Below are 23,873 nucleotides of genomic sequence, written 5' to 3'. Positions count from 1 at the left end.
TTGAACAAATGACTTTCAAAGGACAATATTGCCATGATTAGGGATTCTTTAGTTTAATTTGAAAAAAATAACATCTATTTATTAGAGACTCAGTATGAGTCAAATGCTGTGCTTTATTTTGGGAACACAGTGGTGAACAGTTAAGTTCCCTTCATGGAGCACACAGTTCCACAGGATAAAATTGGAGTCAACTCTGGTTAGGAGGAGGCAGGCAGCAAGGCCTTGACATCAAATACGCCCGATTATAACCACGCTCTGTCTCTCTCCAGCCTTGAGACATTAACACATCATTTGAACTTTCTGAATTCCAGCTTCTTCATGAGGAAAATAGAACCTGGAATAAAACCAACCTCCTGATGTTGTGAAGAGACATAATGACTTACTACAAGCCCAAAAGCATATTAAATATCAGTTCTCTTTGCTAATTATTTTTATCATCGAAATGACAGAAAAATCATATTAGAATATATTCAAAATGTTGGCCTCACTTGAAATCTCAAATAAACCCACTTTAAAAGTTTTCAGTGTTATAAGAGATCAATGAGATGAAAAATATGTTTACCATACATTTAGCTCAAAAGTAGTTATGCTATTCTAGAGCACACAAGGTTGGATGGTTGGTTGGTTGGTTGGTTGGTTGGTTGGTTGGTTGGTTGGTTTTAAATATGATTTACTTGCACATTTGTCATCAGAAAACCATGAGTTGAACCGTGACACTGTGATGTCTGCTGGGAAGCAGCTGTCACGTTTTAGATGGCTCTGAGAAAGACCACCCTTTAGCTGGAGGAGAATTATGGGAAATTAAAAATCACATCCATGTGAGTATGAAGGATTGCCAGTTTCTGTTTTGCTTTTGTGCCCGAAGCTTTGAGCAAAAGAGCAGGCAAAACTTTCTTTGGATGAGAAAAAAAATTGTCACTTTAAAATAATTTGTCAAATACCAGTGTCATCCATTTATGTTTCAGTGTTTTATAGTTACATTCCCTTTGTATCTTCAGTAAGTAAAGAACTCTGACTTGTAACATATTTGATAGTCTTCCTTACGCATCCACAGTGACTGAAAGCCCTTTATGGGGCCATCTGGAAGGCAGGGCCAGTGTGGATCTCTGAAAGTGATGACTTATTTTGACTGTAAGATTTCTCTGTACTAAGAAGGGGCTTCTCGCAAACTCTCCTTTTTCTGAGACACTGCTCATAAATCTGCTTAGGAATTAGCCCTGCCTTAATATGATCTATGGAAATAGAAGAGAATCCTGCAATTCTCTAGGAAATGAAAAACTCAAGGACAAAGATATAGAACAAAAGACAAAGAAAACGCAGACAAAAGAAAAATTGGAAAGGAGGAGAATCATTGGGTCATTTCTCACACTCAAGAACAATATAAATATTGTACAGGACCTCCTACGTACACCAGACTCACTATGACTTCGCCATCTTCACGTTCCTGATTGTCATAACTTCATGGCCAACACTTTTATTGGATAGTGTAATCAAATATTGTGGTCACATAAGGAGTAACATTTGGAGAGCATTTTCCTACCAACCATGTGATGAGGGCAGACATTAGATGCCTTCAAAATAGTCTTTAGAGAATATTTGGGAAAGGTTGAAGACGATATCACATAACAGTGATAGATAACATCTATCAAAGTTAGCCTCAGAAAATCCTTTGGGGCTTTAAACCTCTCCTGTGAACCAAATGGGTAAATATAAATTATCATTCGTATATTTAGCTACAACTAATGAATCGTTACTTCTGAGTAATCAAAGAACTGAGAGCCTAACGATTAGAGCAGAGGACTTAGGAGAGTAGACAGGAAGCCTGAAACCTGGGGGTGGGAGTGAGTGAAAGACCTGAGAATATATTTTTGATACATAGAATGTGAAAATGCTAAAAAATAAAATGTTAAAGAAACTTGCAGCATTTGACATCCTTCCTTAATGGAGATCGGTTGGCTATGGAAACAAGACATTAAGAAAATGGTAAGCAGAGTAGAAATAGCACTGCCCTCTGCATTCCGGTGAGCGTGATGCCATATAATTTTGGCAACACTTAACGCTTAGTCGCAGACTCATAATTCAAGGAATACTTCAAAATGTCTTCTAGCCATCCCTTTCTTCTGGGAAGAATTACTCTGAACCATCTTAAAATGTGAAGAAAAGTATTTCTCTCTCAGTCTCTCTCGTCTTTCTCTGAAAGGTTCTTCTGTAGATAAGATGCCTTTAATATTCAAATCACCTTTCTCAGATCTACAGGCTCTATTCAGCAGGGAAATCTTAAATATACATAACTTAGTTTTCAGATAATGGGGAACAATAAAGGATTAATGAGAAGGTAGGAAAGAAAAAGAATACTTTTCTTCATGTGTGACCTGGGGCGTCAAATGCACAATCATCAGCTTTCCCATCCACAAATGGCTATGAATTAAAGAATAATTACAAGATGTTAGCAAATGGATATTGAACATATTTTTCATGTTCATTGAAGAAATCTGTAGGATAATCCAGTCATATTTATTGAGTTTCTACTATGTGCAGGGCACTAAACTTGGCTCCGCTCAATACTAAAACTGATGTACAGTTAGAAACAAATACCTAACTATACCCCCTACAGACCACAGCTGAGCTGGGGTGTAGCATCTTCCTACTCTTTTCACTTTATCTGTAAAATGTATTTATTCAGTTTTTATTTTTATGAATCCTACATAAATATCAATGACAAATAGAAGAAGCTGACAAGGAAATGGGAAATAAAAAGCCATAATAAAGGACCCTCTAATTGTTCCAAATTGGTGGCACAAAGGTAAATCACTTAGGGGTATTTGTTTAAATATAAATTCCCAGACCCTGGAGAAGATTTTCTCATCTAAAGGATGGTGGAGAGGGAGGACTGAGCATAAGCATTTTTTGGGTTTTTTTTGCGGGGGGATGGGGGGGTGCTAGTGAATGAAAGGCAGAGAGAGAGAGAGAAAGAGTGAATCTCATGACATGCAGAGAGAGAAATGGAGAGAAAGTGAGGAGCCTGGAGCAGGGTTTGAACTCATGAACTGTGAGATCATGACCAGAGCCAAAGCCAGGTGCTCAACCGACTGAGTCACTCAGATGCCCCAGTACAAACATTTTTTAAAACCATAGGTGATAGAAGTGAATTGCAGTTAAAAATTGCTGAATATCAAGAGATGTAGGACATTTTCATATTACTTAGGAAAATATGAATTTATAAAATTATCCAATAATACATTTTTTCCTTTAGGCAGAGTATGGCACCATACCCCAGTACTGCGATTGAAAGGTACCAAGCACAGATGTACTTCAATGCATATCTCATATATCTTTGGATATATAAGATTTTTCCCTTTCTTTGTTAGCTTATGATGTAAATGTTTTTCTTTTATTAAGAATTATTTACCTGAGGATGAGTAGAGAGATTGATAGATGATCAATGCGAGAGAGTGTGAGTGTGTGTGTGTGTGTGTGTGTGTGTGTGTGTGTGTGTGTAAGTAATGGCCTAAAACAATGCTTCTTATGGTGTGGTCCTCAGACCACCTGAACTAGAATCCCTGGGGTACTCCTAGAATCTTTAGATTTCTGGCTCATCCACGTTGTTGCAAATGGCAAGATTTCCTTCTTTTTTAAGGCTGAATAATATACCATTGTATATATACCACATTTTCTTTATCCATTCACCTCTCCATGAAGGGATACTGTTTTCATATCTTACCTACTACGAATCATGCTGCAATGAAATGGGAATATAGATATCTCTTTGAGATAACGATTTCATTTTCTATGGGTGTATACCCAGAAGAGGGATTGCTGGATCATCTGGTAGATCTACTTTTAATTTTTCTGAGAAATTTCCATATTGTTTTCCATAGTGGCTGAGCCAATTTCTATTCTCACTAACAGTGTATAAGGGTTCTCTTTTCTCCACATCCTTACCAAACGTATCTCTTATCTTTTTGATAATAGCCATTCTAACACACGTAAGATGTTAACTCATTGTGCTTTGGTTTGTATTTCCATAATGGCTGCCAATGTTGAACACCCTTTCATATACCTGAAATAAGAATCATAAGAAGTATATGAGGTGAATAATATGTTAATTAGCTTGACTGTGGTAATCATTGCACAATGTATACACACTTCAAAACGTTCTGCTGTACCCCTTAAATCTATACAATTTTTATTCGTCAATTATACCTCAATTAAGTTGGAAAAAAAAATAGGTTTCTAGATCACACCTCAGATGTACCACATCAGAACTCCTGTAGGTGAGTCATAATAACTTATCCTCCCAGACAACTCCCCAGGTGATTCTCCCACATACCACATTTTCAGAAACACTGGGTGAGATAGCTCTCTGAGGTCTCTTTAAGCACAAATTTTATGTAACTTAGTCATCATTCTAGAACAGTGGAATAGACATCCAGCTTCTATCTGACCCTCTGATTCCTGAGAAATCCCTCTTTTCTTTTTCTATTCTATTCTAACATGAATGTTTAAATTTCAATTCCCAGTATGAATTAATACGCAGCTCCTAGAAAGTTTCAAACTGGAAATTGTATTGACTATCACAATGGTGTACTGGGAAAGAATCGACTAGGTAAATCCTTGAACAAGATGTCTTTTTGAATTTTGTTAAAAAGATATCTGTTGGATGAAATATGGTGGAGAAAATATTCTCTTTCAAAGTAATTTCTCCAAATAGCCTTTATGTTTTCGGCTACAAGGTGAATCATAGGCAATATGTGCAGATACTCAAGAAAAGAGCAGTGTTAAGCAAAGCCTGCTGTCACCAAGAATATTTGTACTATACATAAAATGCTTTCAACAGGAGGATTGAGACCTTTTTGACTTGGCTTATAAAAGAAATAATGCTCTTTTCTCTAAAGGAACACAAAAGAAGGCTGATATATCTTCAGAAACACTTCTTTAGAGTTACTTTCCCCCCCCATGTTTATGAAGTCACTCATATCTTTAAAGAGTAAAACTCACTACCTGCTATTGACTGTACAAAGATTAAGAAGCTTTCCATCACTGTTTCTAACCTGGAGTTTCCAAGCTGTAAAATAAACACCATAGATATTTTGCTATGAGAGAACTATTCCTTCCCCTAAAAGACTCTCAGACTCCTAAAATAAACCTATAGCTATTCTATTACATGAGGCCTCAGAATCTTTTAATAGGTATTTTATGCTACTTTTTTTTTTTTTTTTTTTTTTTTTTTTTTTTGTCCCTGGGAGAGGGAACAGAGGGGGTTTCATTTGCACTCATAGGGACATAAGTGGAAAATCCCTCCACCCACCCCTCCATCCTCCCCCCCTCCCACCACCCTACCACCCCATGCCCCCACCACCACCATGTTGGGTTTCCTTGAGGAGGGGCAGGAGTCGGGAGATGACAGACCCCAAGCACTGAATGGTACATTGTTGGCTCAGAGATTGCAGGTGGATGTCAGAGTTAAAGGAAGGTTAAGACAAGCTTTTTTCTTTTCCTCACAAGCAGCCCCTTCGGACTGTTTATCACACCCAGATCAAGGATTATTCGCTTTCTCACTGCTTCTCAAGCCCACGGGAGAAAGATAAATCCACTTCCCTCCCCCACTCGGTGTAACAGAAAACGTGCACACACCAAGAAAGGAAACTAGGCTCAGGTGTGAGTAGTATGCTGGTGGAGACACGTTTATTGAGAATTCCACACCCACACCCACAACTTTATCAAGAGTTGTGAGCGTGCTGAAAAATTCAGAAGAAATACATGTTTGGGGATCAAGTTTCTGAAAATGTCTCAAAGAACATCATGCAGGGAAGGCAGCTGGAGGCGTCATCGGCTCGTTCCTGTTCTTCCCTCCGGACTCCAGGGCTAGGCCCGAGAAGCAGCGCCTGGGAGGTTGAGCGGCAAACGAGGACTGAAGACGGAGGTAGGGGGAGGGACGTGGAGGGGTGCCTCTCAGCCTTGGGAGAGAAGATTCAGCGCCTCGGCAAATTTCAGCACATCAGTAGAGATCAAATGGCCAGGATCTTCTGAAGCCGAAGGCCCCACAGCCGTTGTAGCCATAACCGAAGCCGTAGCCCACGGGGGAGTAGGTGCTGCCGTAGCCACAGCCCACGCTGTACCCCAGGGGGTAGCCGCAGCTGCCCCAGTAGCACCCTGGGAAGACGGCCCCGGAGAAGGTGTTGCAGCGCATGGTGTCCGCAGTGGAGGGCTCAGGGAGCAGGGGAATGTGTTTCCTCTGTGTGATGGATTCCCCAGGCTCCGAACCTTCTTTATATACCCCGGCGGTGAGGCGTGGTGAAAAACACCAGGCCCTCATTTTCATTCTTGACACCACAAAAAGCTCATTAATGTGATTTGCCCTTGCTTTAGATGTCTTTACGGCTGCTTAAGAAAGCTGTGATGTCATTCGATGCAGGCATAGGATCCCTTCAAACAAAGTGTGTCCCTCCACTAAAAAAAGCATTGCAGTGACTTCAAAGAACTGAGTCCCACGGACCCGAGACCTAATTCTCTGCAAGCAGTCTTTATACAACCCAGAAAGGTTCTGAGCTTGTTAATTCTTATTCTTGCTCTCTCAGGGTCCACAGGACACAGTTGGAATTCAATAAATCTGTGTCAAACGAATTAACAAACGAAATAATAAATAGTGAATCCAACTAACACTTGACGTATTTCTTAGTGTTCACTTGATTAGAGAACTCTCTTTTTGGTAATGTGCAAGACAAATGCTACAGAACTCGCAGGGAAGTCTCCTTTTTATTTTTTTTTCTCTGTGTATAGCTACTCTGGTTTAAGAACCGGTTAAAAATTAATCATAATTATAACTCCCACCTGAACTATATCTAACATCACGTTTTGAGACCACTGCCTGAACTAATAACCTTATAATTGTAAAAAAAAAAAAAAAATGGAGTTTGTGGATTTACTCTCAAAATGAACTGTCAAATAATTATGATTTGTTGATCTTATTTTTAAAATAATATTGAAGGGAGCCTGGGTGGCTCAGTTAGTTAAGCATCTGACTCTTGAGCTCGGCTCAGGTCATGATCTCATGATTTGTGAGCTGGAGTTTTGCCAGCTGTGCTGGCAAGGGGATGCCTGCTTGGAATTCTTTCTCCCTCTCTCTTCTCCCCTACCCTACTCATGCTCTCTCTCTCAAAATAAAAATTAAAGAAAACCTTATTTAAAAAATAAAAGCATTTCAAATAAATATTGAAAATAGTAACAAAATAAAAACAGAAAAATGAATGGCAAATTTTATCCTGAAATGTGTTTTGTTGTTGTTGTTGTTGTTGTTGTTGTTTTTCACTGGATCTAATAAAAGCAGATTATCTGACAAATGTGATGAAATTGTGAAAGGCCAGGTAACATACGAGGTCAACATTTCACTTCTCACTTCTCAGGAGCGGGAAGGGAAGCACTCCTCTTTAAATAGAAATTTAGTTCTCAAATATGAATGAAAGAAGGGACAAGATGGATCAAAAGTAACTTGAGTCACACAAGACCTAATAACCTATTCTAGATACTTGCACAGAGATTGCCCAGAATGGCACTTAGTAGAAAACATACAGAAAATACAGCAGGACACGTGGCACAGAAATAGAAAGGCACAGAGCTATCACGAATCGTTCTCACAAGGCCATGGAAAGAATACGTCTTACATACTGCCCCCAAAATTTTACTTTAGATCCTAGAGATAACTTTCCTCCCCGTCACCAGCAACTAAGGTCTAAATTTCTGGGAGTACATAGAGGTCACAAGTTGAATCCAAAGGCAAGGTGAAACACCTGGAAAAACACAAAACTCTGCCAGCCTTCTAACCACTGACTGATTAACTACAGAAGACGCCTTTTTGAAAATTCACAGAGCTGTGCCGCCATCTTTGTTCACGAACAAAGCTCCATGGCCACTTACGATGACTCAGATCTTAAAATCCAAACACTTCATGTGACTTAGGCCTAAATAAGTTCAGGTAATTCAAATTAGCTTTGCTCCCAAAATATAAAGGTATTCAACAGTAGAGCCTTCCCTAAAAATCATAGAATGATTTATACTATATTTCTTCTGCCATCACATTGCTCTGCTCTTTAAAGAAAAACTGATAACCTTTAAAAAAAAGAAAAATGAAACAAAATATAGCATTGTACACTGGAAAGGAAAAAAGATTTGAATTAATGCCAAAGTTCAATTATGACTCTCTGTTTAAATGAGTTCCTCCCTCACCACCTACCCATTCTGAGATGCTAGCTGTGCCCTCCAGGGCACAATACCCAGCTCTGTATCTGAGTAGTAATGGTGAATAAAAATTAAAATAAACTGTCTTTTTAAAATACTAGTCCCTGGGGGCACCTGGGTAGTGCAGTCAGTTAAGCATCTGACTCTCGATTTTGGCTCAGGTCATGATCTTCTAGTTCGTCGGATGGAACCCCACACTGGGCTTTGCACTGACAGCTCAAAGCCTGCTTGGGATTCTCCCTCTCTCCCTCCCTCTCTTTCTGCCCCTCCCCCACTCATTCATGCATTCTCTCTCTGTCTCTCTCTCAAAATAAATAAACATTTTTTAAAAAGCTTTAAAATCCTGGGCCCTATTAATAGTAAACATCCTGATTTTTCTCTAGAAAGTCTACAAAAAAGCCTAACCCAAGAAAATTTTAGGGAGACACATTAGCAGCAAGTCATTGTAAAACATAACTCGTGGCTAGCTTAATCCTACACGGCGCCTATGAAAGCTTTATTCTGATATAGGTTTATTTAGGGAAGGTCTAGGGCCTGTAAAGTGTGAAGTTTATACAATGTTGAGAGTCTTTTTTATGTAAAAGAATACAACGTAAAAATATAAAATTAAATGCAAAATTAAACATTTGTTAAATGCTCAAAGAAATCACCAAAAAACGTACACACTAACAAAAATTACAATTATTACAAAATTCTGAAAAAAGTATTTTTACTACCTGACTGCCTGTCCTGGTTCTATAATATTTGTTCCACAGATGAGCTTCTAACTCCAACATTTCGAACTATTTTCTCTACTACGCATCCTGTGCTGAATTCCATGGGGCAAATTCATATTGAGATACAACCTCTGACCCTGCATCATCGTGTCAAAAATTTGGGGTGAATTGGCAGAGTGGATGGTAGAGAATTCCTGGAAACCAGTCCCACACAACAATGGCTAGAAATAGCCTAATTAGACACGGAAGTGACTGCAAACCACATAAGTCTGTCCCCCAATATCCACATTAAATGTATCTCCTACTCAACCTCTCCTTAAGCCAGGTACCAAAAAGGTCCACAGCCTTTCCAGAGCCTCCCAACATGAGAGGAAATGCGATGCAGGGAGCCCCTAGTGGAAACTGTCTAAACCAATTGCAGTAAAATGTCTTGCTTTTGTGAGTGTCTAAAAAAAAAAACAAGAAAAAAAAAAGAACAGGGCCATGTGACATGAAGGTTTAACAAGGAGAAAAATACTGTATTCTCACATAAAAAAAAAAATGACACAGTACTGGACTAATTAATCATTACTGGATATTTATTGGTTTGGATAAAGTTCATGACCCTTTTCTCTTTTAATAAAAATCTTAAGATATTATTTAATAAATAACTTGATTTCTCCTTTCATATTTCTTTGATTTTAAAGAAGGTCTGACATGAATAAACATAGGGAAGAATCTTGCTCAATTTTCTACAAAGGAGCAAGAAATGCACTATGTACAGATCTTAAGAGTCAATTTCAGTATGCACAATAAAAGTAGTTCTTGTCATGGGCGCCTGGGTGGCTCAGTCAGTTAAGCATCCGATTCTTGATTTCAGCTAAGGTCATGATCTGATGGTTTGTGAGTTCAAGCCCTGTGTCAGGCTTCATGCTGACAGTGCAGAGTCTGCTTGGGATTCTCTCTCTCTCTCTGTCTCTCTCTGCCCCTCCTCTGCTCTCATGCACTCTTTCTCTCTCTCAAAATAAATATATAAACTTTAAAAAACAGTTCTTGTCTTATAAGCTTCAAAGATACAGTTTTCAGCTTCAAAATATTATTATTCATTAGTAATGAGAGAGAAATTACAAGGGAATGTTTTAAATGAGTTTTAAAATATATGCCAGTGGTTACTCTATAATACAAGAATTCTCTTCCATTTGTTTTTTCAGACATTGATTCTTACAGACATTTATTGGACATCAGCTGTGTTCCAGGTATATTGTTAGGTACTAGGGATCTGAAGATGAATGAGAAATGGTAATTAAATGGAAAATGATATGTAAATGAATAAACAATGTTATACATTCTACTCTGGAAGTCCCTGCTGCCTTCTGTAGACTTTAGGGATGAAAGAGAGAGTGAACAAGTCTCCTTGAAATAGGCAGCAGTGGCCATGGAATGCAGAACTTCATTATGGAAGGGATACATATTTGAGCTGGGTCTTGAAAATGAGTTTTTTATCGGTGGGCATTGTATGGGGTGGGGGGTGGATGGTGGCTTTAGGGGATATTCCAGGAAGAAGTGTTTTAAAGCAAAGCCTCAACAGTGTTAAATAGTGCAGGAGTCACAGATGATCCAAAGGGTCCATAGCCATAGTGACAGGAGAATTAATGGAAGGTGGGGCTACAAAGGTAGTTGGGGGCATATGAGACTGTATGTGCCATGGAGTCAAAGGGAACCACTCATGCAGTAAGCTAGGAGTGGCATGATCAGTTTTGCATTTCTGAAAGATCACTACTCTGACAGTGTGGAAAGAATTAGAATGGGGAAATCCTGGAGGTATGTATGAAGACCAGATTTAAAATTGTATCTAGTAGGAATGCAAGAAACAAAAACCCAAGCCGAAACCTGCTTAAACAAAAAGTTTATCTGTCACAACTAATAGGAAACAAGAACACAAGCAATTCCAGGGCTACTTCAGGGCTTGACGATATCAGGGTGCAGAGCTGGGACACTCTCAGTCTCTTCCCATGGCTGCAGGATCGCTGTAGCGGGTGCATGCTTCATATTTCTCTGCATCAACATCCAAAACCAAGAAGCAGAAAAGAGGACTTCTCCCACAGCTCCTTTGCTATCTCCAAAGAATTCATTTCATATTTGCCTTACAGTGGATTCCCATGATCCAGAATGGAATCACCTCTCATGGTTGGGCCCCAGAGAAGGGGGGAAAAGCATGTACCAGGCATTTTCTGCCGGTATAGTGCTAAGCAGGCTCTGCCAACTTAGAAAGAAGGAAAGGAATGGTCACTGGACTGATAATCAATAGAGTCTCATGAAAGCCATCACACCAAGTCAGGTAAGAGAGGACAGGAGCCTAAACTAGAGTGGCAGTAGAAACAAGGGGATAAAAGTAAGAGTGGTTAGAGAGGTAGGGGCGCCTGGGGGGGAGGGTTCAGTCAGTTAAGTGTCCGACTCTTGGTTTCAGCTCCGGTCATGATTTTGCAGTTCATGGGATCAAGCCCTGCATCAGGCTCTAAGCTGACAGAGCAGAACCTGCTTGGGATTCTTTCTCTCTCTCTCTCTCAAAATAAATAGATAAACTTAAAAAAAAAAAAAAGGACTGTTAGAGAGGTAGATTGAACGCATGTGGGTTAACACTCATCTATCAGGATTGTTACCCAATACCCCCACCAGGGATTCTGATACAAGACATCCATGAAAGACACTGTAAGAAGGAATACCGAAGGGCAGTGCTTCCCAATCTCCCACATGGCACATTACACATCTTTAGGATATAGTAGAATAACCAAGTGGGACTCACTGAGAGACAATAGCCATGCCCTGAGCTCTGCCACTCCAGATCCTGCCCAAATCATCCAGAGGCTTAGACGAGCAGTGCTTCTGGCACACCGGTCATTCAGTGCTGAGATCCTCCAGTTAGGAAGCTCTGTAAAGCACTTGGGACAATTAGAGACAATAAAAGAGCCAGTAGAGACAGCATCTAATTATTGTTATAAGAAGCTTATAAAGAGAACTGTCATGCTTCTATAATGTAAAGTTATCCCGGGGAAGATGCTCGCTCAGACCCTTGATTTCAATCCTCCTAACTATTGCTTTTCAGTTACTACTGTCTGACAGTCAAACACTGTGACCCTCAAAGCATGACTTCCCTTCAGTTAATTTACTAACTTGCATACAAAATTTAATTATTGTCATCTAGGGCCTCATACTCAGAAGCTGTATCTGGTTTTCAATATTAAAATAAGATCTACACCCATGCTGTGAGATGATACTATCTGAACAATCAGAATCAATACCGAGGAGTCACCCTTGGCACCCCCTCATTTGCAAATCCAATCTATGACAACGTGCTGTCAATTTTACCTTCTACAAGTCTCTTGAATCTATTAATTTCTCTCCATCTCCACTTCACTACCTCTGTTCGTTTCTTATTATTTCCTAACGCTACAAACTACCACAAACTTGGTAGCTTAAATGACATAAATTTATTATCTTAAAACTCTCGTCGTCAGAAGTCTGAAATCAAGGTGTAGCCATGGCTGGTTTCCTCTGCAGGTTCGGAGGGGAGAATCTGTTTTCTAGCTTTTTTTAGCTTTAGAGGTCACTTGCATTCTTTGGCCGTGGCCCCTTCCCTGCCTTCCTCTGATCTCTTGCTTTTACTACACTACAGACTGTGACCCTCCCGTTTCCCTCTTCTAAGGATCACATTGAGCCCGCCTGGATAATCTAGGATAAACTCCCCAGATTAAGACCCTTAACTTACCCATTTCTGCCTCACTACCAGGTAAGGTAGTGGAAAAGTAAGGTAAGGTAACATTCACAGGTTGCAGGGATTCAGAGCAAACAATTTGGGGGACCCATTTTTCAGCCTGTCACATTACCCAAAGCAAGCTATTTATTTATGTACCTACACTGCTGTAGTGCCTTCAGAGCTAGTCAAGTGACAGCTTCCTCCTTACAATCTGCTTCCAATAACCAAAGTGTATACAAAAGGCAGATCTGGTTATGATAGACACACACACACACACACACACACACACACAACACACACATCAAAATGTTTCAATAGCTTCCCACTGCTTTCAGGATAATTTTTTAAAATTTATCTTTAAACTGTCCTAAAAGCTCCAACTCAATGCTTAACCTTCACTGTCAATGTACCTTCTGAAAGGTACCATTCTCCTTCTCACTCTAGAACCTTAGCACTTGCTGCCTATTCTGATGGAATTCTTTTCCCTCCCCTCCCAGAAACCTCTAGACACCAGCTCAACCACTTCCTTTGGAAGGCCTTTCTGTCCTCCCTTCCCCTGAATGAGCTATATCCACCGAGAGCATCATGGAAGACCACCATCTCCCCCGTATCTGCAGTACTTTTCATAGTTGTCTTTAACTCTTACCTAAGTGACTGATACCTGGTTCACTACCCTGCTCAGTCATGGGCAGAAATGATGCCTTTAATCAGCCTTGATCCCTCTCTAGCTCATTACTGGGCATGGTGTAAGTTTTCAATAATATCAACTGAATGAATGGATGCATTAATTAATTAATATTTTAAATGTAATTTGGCCACTCACTTGCTGTGAGAATTCAGGCTCATCACTTTTCTGGGCCCCAAGCCATTTGACTACAAAATGAGATGAGTTGACTTCCTGGGACTCAACACCTCAACCATGGTATGATCCTCACATCAAAATCACAGATGAGCCAAGATTATAATGCGACCCTTTCTCCTTGGAATTTGGTCAATTAAGTACACGGCTATATGAGCACTTTTGCTCACCGCAGTGCACACCCCTGCTAAGACAAAGTAATGGGCTCCCAGCTGCCATCACTTTAAAAAACAAAATGCAGTGATGGAATCACAGAAGAGAATTGTGGAAGTTTCTGCAAAACATTCCACCACAATAGTTTCCGAAGTTTGGTCTCTGCAAGAATCGCCCTGGATACTTGTTTTAAATGCACATTTCTAAGCTCCATTCCTTTAGATTCATATTCACTGGGTCTGAGGTAGGGCCAAGGAATCTGCATTTTTAATAAGCAGTCCCAGGGATTCCAATAAAGGCAGTGCTTCGGTCACACCTTGAGAAATCTGTAGTGTTCAATGGGAAGCTCTCTGAAAGGTGTCCTCTTTAACAAAACACAAATCTCAAAATGAGATGAGTGTGAAGTGGTGAAGGATAAAAAGGAGACACCTTCTTAGCCAAGCTTGATAAACCAGAGTTAATATGACTTATTATCATGGGTAACTTTGCTTCCCAGGAGACATTCAGCGATGTCTGGAGACATTTTTGTTTGTCACGACTGGGGTGATGCTGCTTCGCATCTAATGGGTAGGGGCCAAGTTTGCTGCCAAGCAGCCTACAACGTACAGGGCAGCACCACCCCGTGAACTCTCACAACAAAGAACTATCCAGCCCAAAATGTCAATACAGCCAAAGTCAAGAAACACGGTCCTCAAGTCAAGATCACATGCAGTCAAATATGGTTGCCAGACAATACGCCCCAAAAGTGTCACAGGACAAGCCCAGAACTTGCTGACCAAGTCTTGGGGCTAACTTGAGACACAATTTCAACACCTTGCTATCTCAGCACTTGTGGGGCTAAGCCACGTTTGTGAGGTCACTTGGTTAATTATCAGGGCAAGCACCTAATTACCGAAGCTTGCTATTTGATGCAGAACCCATGATGTGTCCTTAAGAAGTAAGGTGACACCACAGTGATGCCTGGATGCATAATCAGCTCACTGACTCTTGTCAGAAGCACCTCACAGGTGCTTAATGACCAACATGAAAAGTCATCCCCAGGAAGGTATGTTTTTGCTGTCAGCTTTTAGTCCCTGGTGGCAGAGGAAGGTCACTTTTGATGTCTACTTTCTGTTCATAGTAATGCAAAACCGGGAGCTGAGGTCCACTTTTTGGACACAAAGGGAGGGTTCAAGCCAGAAACTGGAACTGTGTACAAATTAAAAGCAGAGCACCAACCTGTAAGCTGAGTTAGTCCAAAGGAAAAAGGTTAAGAAATTATGGTCTGTTGTGCTACCTCAGCACTAAACAGACTCACTGATGACTATAAGCATGACACTTCAGCATCTTTACTCACTGGTTGCCCTTTGGAAGGCTTAAGGTTATGTCCTTCTGCCTTAAAAATGTTTTGTACTAACTGCCTAACAACACACGATGGCAAGCTTTGTTTACCGGAAGCATCGTTTCCTCAGTCTTTGCTGACCAAAAACTAAACATAAAAATAAATATGAATTTCAAAAGCAGGACCTATGTCCCCAAAGATTTCTTTGTCTTAAAATTTAAGGCTGCTCATTAGGAAAGTCTTGAAAATTCTGAAGTTGCAATCGACTGCATTGGACAGAGACATTTCAACATAGAGGCAATGAGACACATTTGTAAAGAGATCACCTAAGAGGGGAGAGTGACTGGAAGGGGAAGAGAAAAGAACAGGACACCCCAACTGCTAACACTGTTGTCAAAGATAATGTCAGGAGTTTCACAGGCAAGTCACTGCAAAGGAACTGGTGTCTGAGAAATAACAGAGTATGTTTAGAGACAATGATTCTCAGCACATTTAGGATGTCTTATAGAATATCTGAAGAGGTCTCTGCCCGGCAGGCCCCAGAAGCAAGAAATACTTCCATTTATCTGATAGAAAGTTCTCCTGCTTCAATTTTAAGTGCTTTTTCTCTTTCTGCAGTGGAAATGAAAAATGTAAACTAGTTATTCTGTAAATAGCAGTAAAAGTAGAACAAAAACATAGGAAAAATAGTATTTTTAAAAACTTTACTTTTTTGCTGAAAATCTTCATACCATTCCGTCAATACTTGCAAAATCAAGAGTGAGATGCACGTCCCTCTCTACTTCCTTAGGGATAAGAATCTACCGGACGGGGCCAGGGCTCAAACTTTACATGCACACAAATCACCTGCGATCTTGTCAGTGAAGGGCCCAAGATTCCGCCTTTTGAACGGTGATGACAATGTTGCTTGTCCTCTGACCATATTTTAAGGAGCAAAGGATTAAGCTTTTTCCCTAGGGTTTTAAATAATTATAATAATCCCATAAATATTTATCAAGTGTGTGCGATGTAGCACATTGAATTAGGCACAGTGAATATCCGTAAGGAACTCACAGTCTAGTGAGGGAATCGCTGGGGGCAAGAAAGAGAAACGGCAGCCCTCACCTCATTAATGATGAACCAGAGCATTCCCCACGTCCATACACCAGCTCTGGGACATCAAGTCAGGCAAGGTCAGTCTGTGACAATGACGGAGTCAAGTAAAAACAAGACTACTCTGTAATCACGTCCAAGAACAGATGAAAACAGCAACACTATTCCAACACAAAACTGACGAGGCATCGTCTTCAGTGACCACTGCCTCTTTACCAGTAACAGCTTCAGGCTTTGTCCAGTAAAACTGGATGTAAAACCTGTTAAAGTAAAAACTGTTAAAAACTGTTAAAACATCCAATCAGAGAATAAGGCCTGCTTCACGACAGTACCTGTGGGAGACAGAATAATGGTCCCCAAAGAAGCTGCCATCCTCATTCTGGAAGCTGTGAGTATGTTATGTTACATGGCAAAGGGGAGTGGAGGTTGCTAACTCACTGGCTTAAGGCAGGGAGATACCCTGGATCCTCCGGGGCGGGTTGGGGGGTGGGGGGGGGCAATGTAATCAAAAGTGAAGGAGGAAGTGAACGAGGAAGGCAGGAGGGTCAGAGTCAGAATCAGGGAGAGAGACTGGAAGATGTTTTGCTGCTGCTTGTGAAGATGGAGGAAGGGGACACAAACCAAGGGATTGGGGGCAAGCCTTTAGAACTGGAAAGGGCAAGGAAATCTGATGGATGCCGTCCTACCAACACCTCCACTGGAACCAGGCAAAACCCACTGTGAATTTCTGACCTCCAAAAGTGTAAGAGCGTAAATATGTGCTGTTTTCAGCCACTAACTTTGTGGCAATTTGTTGCAGATCATAGCCAATCCAGAAGAGACTGCTGCCTGCTTTAGTCCTTTCCAAAATCACCTCAAGCCAGCCCAGATCTTAGAAGAAACCCTCCCTAAAACCCTTTTATCGAGGAATCTTGCACTTCTCCTGTTGTCGGATTTCTGCTTTTGCAGCAAGCTAATAACCAGCTTTGACTGCAGCTGTGTCCCTGATGGTCTCCTTGGTGGTGGGCTTTGGCAGTAGGAACGGTGTGATAATCAAAGTAAATAGAGGTAGTGCTTTTAAACTGGAACTAGGGAAGCTCCTGGGGTGGAGGATGTTTTGAGGGATCTGTAGGAGTTCACCAGATGAAGAAGGGGGTAGAAAGGAGCAAAGAAATATGGCAGGTCCGATTACTGGAGAAAGGAAAGGATGGTAGGGACAAATAGGAAATGGGGCTAGAGGAATTGGTAGTTGATCTTTATCCTGAAAACTGTAAATAACCAAAAAATTACCTGAGTTTGTGAAAGAAAGAAAGAAAGAAAAAAGAAAGAAAGAAAGAAAGAAAGAAAGAAAGAAAGAAAGAGGAAGGGAGGAAGGGAGGAAGGGAGGAAGGGAGGAAGGAAGGAAGGAAGGAAGGAAGGAAGGAAGGAAGGAAGGAAGGAAGAGGAAGGAAGGAAGGAAGGAAGGAAGGAAGGAAGGAAGGAAGGAAGGAAGGAAGGAAGGAAGAGGAAGGAAGGAAGAAAGAGGAAGGGAGGAAGGAAGGAAGGAAGGAAGGAAGGAAGGAAGGAAGGAAGGAAGGAAGGAAGGGGAAGGAAGGAAGGAAGGAAGGAAGGAAGGAAGGAAGGAAGGAAGGAAGGAAGAGGAAGGAAGGAAGGAAGAGGAAGGAAGGAAGGAAGGAAGGAAGGAAGGAAGGAAGGAAGGAAGGAAGGAGGAAAAAAAGCACGCCATATGATTGTATTCACATTTTGAGGGATGATTATGTCTGCTGTATGGAAAAGCAGTTGGGACCTGGCTGGTAGACTGGATGGGCAGCTGATGTAGTAATCCAGGCATGAAATGACAAGGATGTGAATCAGGCAGAAATATTAGGAATAAAGATCTGACAGCATTTCTTAGGGAAAGTGAGGAGGCAAAATCTAAGGACTCGGTAGCAAGGTAGAGAATGGAGCCTAATATTCACTAAAAGTTGTTTGGCAAGCTTGTAAAATAACGGAGGATCTTGATAATCCCAGAGTCAAATCAACAAACACATGGTTGACATTCTGTCTCTCTTATCAGTGGTAGAAAGATGGGCTTGGAAGGAATCTAGAAACCCCAGCTTGATAGTTCATTTGGGTCTCCACTTTCTTACTTGGGGAGTATTTGCCTACAGAAAAATTACACAATTCTTACCAATTTCCTCAGGATACCTAACCTCCCAAGATAATTGTCAGAATTAAATAGAATTCAGTGTTGGTGAGGATGTGGAGAAAAGGGAACCTACTGTTGGTGGGAATGTAAAATGGCACAGCTATTTTGGGAAATAGTATGGAGGTTCCTCAAAAATCTTGAAAACTAGAATTACCACATGATCTAGCAATCCCACTTCTGGATATATAACCAAAGAAAATGAACACACTAATTTGGAAAGATATCTGCGCCCCCATGTTGACTGCAGCATGTTTTACAATAACCAAGACATGAAAGTAACCTAAGTGTTCATTGATAGATAAATGGATAAAGAAAATGTGATGTATATAAATATGATCTATAATGGAATTTTATTCATATAAAAACAGGAAATCTTGTCATTTGCAACAACATAGATGGAACATTATCCTGAGTGAACTAAGTCAGATAGAGAAAGACAAATAACATAAGATGTCACTTCTATGTGGAATCTTAACAACGGAAAAAAAAAACAAAAACTAAACTCATAGATACAGAAAAATTGGTGGTTGCTGGAAGCAGGGGTGGGCAATATGGGTGAAGGTAATAAAAAAGGTACAAATCTCCAGTTACAAATAAGTTCTGGGGATATAATGTACAGCATCATAACTATAGTTAATAAGGTATTATATTTTTGAAGGTTGCCAAAAGTAAATCTTAAGAGGGAATAGATGTTAACTAGATATTGTGGGGATTTTTTCGCAATGTATACAAATCTTGAATCATGTTGTACAACTGAAACTGATACAATGTTGTCAATTATATCCCAATAGAAAAAGAGTTAAGTAAGATTCTCTGAAAGTAGTTTGTAAACTGTAAATCACTATGTACATATAAGACCTAATTATCAAGGGCATAAGAAGTGATATTAAACAGGATATTTCTGGGACAGAGTTTTATAACTTTAAAAGTGCCATATAGGGACACTCGGGTGGCTCGCTCAGTTAAGCATCTGACTCTTGATTTCGACTCAGGTCATGATCTCCGCTTCAGTCTCTGTGCTAACAACATGGAACCTGCTTCATATTCTCTGTCTGCCCCTCCCCTGCTCTCTCTCTCTCTCCCTCTCTCTCTCTCTCTCAAAATAAATAAACTTCTTAAAAAGATAATAACTTTAAAAAAGTAAATAAAAGTGCTGTATAACTTGTTTTAAGAATGGAGGAATGAATTTGGAGTCAGATGCTCCTTGGCTATATCTTGACATTTTTTTCTTTACAAATGGATGATACCACTCAACCAAACTATTTAACTTTTTAACATCTGTTTTCTCCTCAGTAGCATGGTAGTAATGAAGCCTACCTCAAAAATAACTGTTATGCATATAAGTAGTGAAATTATCTATTCTTGTGCCTGTCACATCATTACTGCAGGAGAAAAGGAGACAAATTGTTGTACTTCATCCCTTCTTGTGCTTTTCAAGATATTTACATTTTTTAACTTCAAGATAGCTCACAAACCAAACAGACTTTGCCCCTGCCGCTCCCCAGAATATCAACTGAGGAGGGATTAACTAAATTTCCGGACAATGGGAAAGAGAAGAAGAGAAAACAGAAAGCAGGAGGAAGCGGGGCACCTGGACGGCTCATCTGGTTGTGTGTCCAGTTTTGGCTCAGGTCATGATGTTGCAGTTTGTGAGTTCAGGTTCCACGTCGGGCTTGCTGCTGTCAGCACAGAGCCCACTCCAGATCTTCTGTTCCCCTCTCTCTGTCCCTCCCATGCTCCCACTCGTGCTCTCTCTCAAAAATAAGCTATAAAAACATTTTAAAAACTTAAAAAAAATTAAAAGCTAAGGGGAGCCTGGGTAGCTCAGTCGGTTGAGCGTCCAACTTCAGCTCAGGTCATGATCTCGCGGTCCGTGGGTTCGAGCCCCGCGTTGGGCTTTGTGCTGACAGCTCAGAGCCTGGAGCCTGCTTCGGATTCTGTGTGTGTCTCTCTCTCTCTGCCCCTCCCCTGCTCATGCTCTGTCTATCTCTGTCTCTCAAAAATGAATAAACATTTTTTTAAAAAATTAAAAGCAAAAATAAAAATAAAAATAAAAATAAAAATAAAAATAAAAATAAAAATAAAAGAAGGAGGAAGCTACAGCAGAGACCATGAAAGGGGACTACAAGCAAAATGCAAGCCAATCTTCCCTTCAAATCCCCAGAGAGAATCAAGGCCAACAACACTTAGAAACGTGTACGCATTGGGGCTGAAACAGAGATAGGGTGGTTAAATGAAAATCTAGTTGAAGAACAGGAGGGTAGGAGGGCAACTGACCTTTACAGTCTGACATCTGGAGACACACCCCGCCCCAGCCTAAAGGTCAGCCAGCCCCTCTTTTACCCTAAGGTGAATCAGTTGTGAACTTTTCCCCCACACATAGCGCTCCAGTGCAGCTTTGTCCCTGTGTCATTATTAAATCTGAAAGGACAATTGGCAGGTCACGGCACTGATTATTCTAGCACATGATGAGGCATAGATGAGCATATGTGGCAATAATAGCGTAGCAATGAGCGTGCTTCACACCCATATCCTAGTTTCTAAATAGTCATCTTCACTCAAGAAATCTGGAGTCCTGGAGAAATGACTGATTCCTTGACTGGAGAAGAGAAGTTCAAGATGAGCCTGGAACATTCTGCTGAGCCAGAAAGTAAAGAACTGATCAAATAGTGATGAGGGCCATTTCTAAAGAACTTAGGAGCCTGTGTGAAGATTTCCTCACTGTCCAAATCTGGGGCAATCTGAGCATGAAAATTAATAGTAACATTAACAGATTATAACATTGAGTAAAATAAGAATCCACATGCCCATGCTGATATAAACATTGATACAAATACATAAGCGCACAAAATATAAATGGGGAAAAGATAGTTCTTTCTTAGGGTAGAATGCCAACTAATAAATAGTAGAAGGATTTATAAAATTAGGAAGTTGCAAATGCATCCTAAAATTATTGGGTAAAAGCTTGATAAGGAATAGGATGTTTACATAGTATCTGGGTATCAAAACACTAATGACTGATGACAGAACTTCATAGTCAAGGGGAAACAGCAACTGCATAGTGAGGAAGTGTGAAGGACACTACTTTTACCAAGTGATCAAAATCCATACCAACCAAATTTGCATAGGACAACGTCATGTGACTCCTGATTCAACACACCAAGAAGAACACAGCCTGGGGGGTGCCTGGGTGGCTCAGTTGTTTGAGCCACTGACTGGCTCAGGTCATGATCTCACAGTTTGGTTCGTGAGTTCCAGCTCCACGTCAGGCTCTGTGCTGACAGCTCGGAGCCTGGCACCTGCTTCAGATTCTGCGTCTCCCTCTCTCTTTCTGCCCCTCCCCTGCTCACGCTCTGTCTCTCTCTGTCTCTTGAAAATAAAGAAACATTTAAAAAAACTTTTTTAAATGAACACAGCTACTTCTATGGCATCTGTACCACAGATATTCAACATGAACCTAATCATGAGGAACGTCAGATAATCCCAAATCAAGGGACATTCTAGAAAACAATCAACCTACATCCTTGAAATTAGTTGAGGTCAAGAAAGACTGAGAAAGGCTGAGGAACCGATCCAGACTAAAAGACTAAAGAGACACACACAATCCTGGCTCAGATCCTGGACAAGGGGAAAAATAACTATGAGGGACAAATTGGGACAATTAACGAAGTTTGAGTATGTACTGTGGATTCAATAACAGTTTTAGTATTAAATATTCTAATGTTCATAATCATTCTGTCCTTGTTCTAAGGACAAATGAGCATGATACCTAAAAGTTATTCTGAAATGGATTTGCCACTCTGTAAATATTATATTATGAAATATATATAATATTATACATACACACAGTAATGTATGTGTATTATATACAGTGATAAAGTAAATGGGGCAAAGTGTAAACATTTAATAAACCCAGACATGCAGAACTGATTTGCCCTGTCCTGAACTTTTCTGTGAATCCGGAGTTGTGTCAAAATAAAAAAAAAATCTAATTGGTGAAACAAAATGATTATGGTTTTAGAACAGTTATGGCTTTAGGTAAATGTTAGCCATGATGACAGAATCTAGACTCTACTGGTTGATAGAGATCCCAGATCACCTGTTTGGTACTTGATGCTTCCAGAATCTTCCCACAAATGGGTCAGCCTGCCTATGTGTTGGAGCTTTGCAAGTGAAAGCCCACTTCGTCTTTGGATAGCCCTGCTCTTTGTCCCTTTTGCACACTGACATCTGTCTTGATATGCAACTCTTACTCGCCTCTCTCATGGTCATGTCTATAGACCCAAACTTCCCTTCTATGAAAGCTTACAACACTGTTTATGTTATGTTTCTATGGACAAGAAAAATAAATAACTCCAAAGGACATTAATGGAACAATCAAAAAAAATTGTACATACAGTATGCACTATAATTTAGATGGTAATATTATATCAATATTAAATTTCCTCATTTTAATAATTACACAGTCCTTGATCTTAGGTTAAGTGCCATATATACACATGGATGTTATCATAGGCTGTTTTCTATTTTAAGTCCTTGGAAGGAAATGAGTAAAGAATATCTATCTTTGGATAATCATTTATGGCACATTAATTGGTATAAAATAGGAGACTCTCAAGTGCCTTTTAAATATGGAATAAAATAGGGGCATCTGGATGGCTCAGTTAAGCATCTGATTCTTGTCTTCAGTTCAGGTCATGATCTCATGGTTTGTGGGATCGAGCCCCGCATCGGGCTCCATGTTGACAGCACGGAGCCTGCTTGGGATTCTCTCTCTCCTTCTCTCTCTGACACTCCTTGCATTCTCTCTCTCTCAAAATAAATAATTAACTGTGAAAAAAATATTGAGTAAAGTATATTGAAGTCTACAGGACAAGGATTATGTTTTATTTATCTGTATGTTTCCAAATCTTACAACAATCTTTGGTGTTGTGTCTACTTGGTGAGTGTCTGCTGGGTGAGTATCTCTTGAAAACAGGCAGCTTCTCAAGCTGGTCTCTATCTTAGTTGTTTGTTACAGCCCCCAAATTCTTAACACAGTGGCCAGAACCCAGTAATATTTCACACACACATGAATGAACTTTATATTGGATTATATTATATATTTTTTAATATTTACATACATATATAATATTTTATTTTATATATTTATTTTAAAATTTATATATTTATTTCATATTTATTTTATATGTTTATTTTAAAAACTGAAACCATGGGGCACCTGGGTGGCTCAATCGGTTAAGCATCCAACTTCAGCTCAGGTCATGATCTCACAGTTCCTGGGTTCGAGCCCCACTGTAGGCTCTGGGCCGACAGCTCAGAGCCTACAGCCGGCTTCGGATTCTGTGTCTCCCTCTCTCTGTCCCTCCCTTGCTCGTGCTCTGTCTCCCTATCTCGAAAATAAATAAACATTTAAAAAAATTAAAAATTGGAATCTCAACATAAAGGGGGAAAAAAATGATTAGGCATCACCCTCTCCTGGAATGCAGTCTTAAGTCCAAATAAGATTTGGTTAAAGTCAACCATCATAAGTAGAAACTGGCTAATGAATTCAAAAGCATAAAAGCAGAGTAAAATAAATAACTGGAACACAAATA

The 23,873-nt window shown here is 40.1% G+C and overlaps 1 protein-coding gene across 1 annotated transcript; it reads right to left on the bottom strand.

Annotated features, from left to right (window-relative positions):
- Positions 1 to 5,659: 5,659 nt before the first annotated feature.
- LOC106977849 (keratin-associated protein 8-1) lies at positions 5,660 to 6,254 on the bottom strand. Its single transcript, XM_015075408.3, has one exon. It carries the CDS (start codon positions 6,188 to 6,190, stop codon positions 5,999 to 6,001), a length of 192 nt encoding a protein of 63 aa, XP_014930894.2. The 5' UTR covers positions 6,191 to 6,254; the 3' UTR covers positions 5,660 to 5,998.
- Positions 6,255 to 23,873: the final 17,619 nt, after the last annotated feature.

The sequence above is a fragment of the Acinonyx jubatus genome, chromosome C2, assembly GCF_027475565.1.
Source record: "Acinonyx jubatus isolate Ajub_Pintada_27869175 chromosome C2, VMU_Ajub_asm_v1.0, whole genome shotgun sequence".
In the NCBI taxonomy this organism is placed as follows: domain Eukaryota; kingdom Metazoa; phylum Chordata; class Mammalia; order Carnivora; family Felidae; genus Acinonyx; species Acinonyx jubatus.
This window is presented reverse-complemented; position numbering and strand designations above follow the sequence as displayed.

What these genes read in the sequence shown, in the direction of transcription:
- LOC106977849 (XM_015075408.3), bottom strand. Translation starts at nt 6,190, where the DNA reads ATGCGCTGCAACACCTTCTCCGGGGCCGTCTTCCCAGGGTGCTACTGG.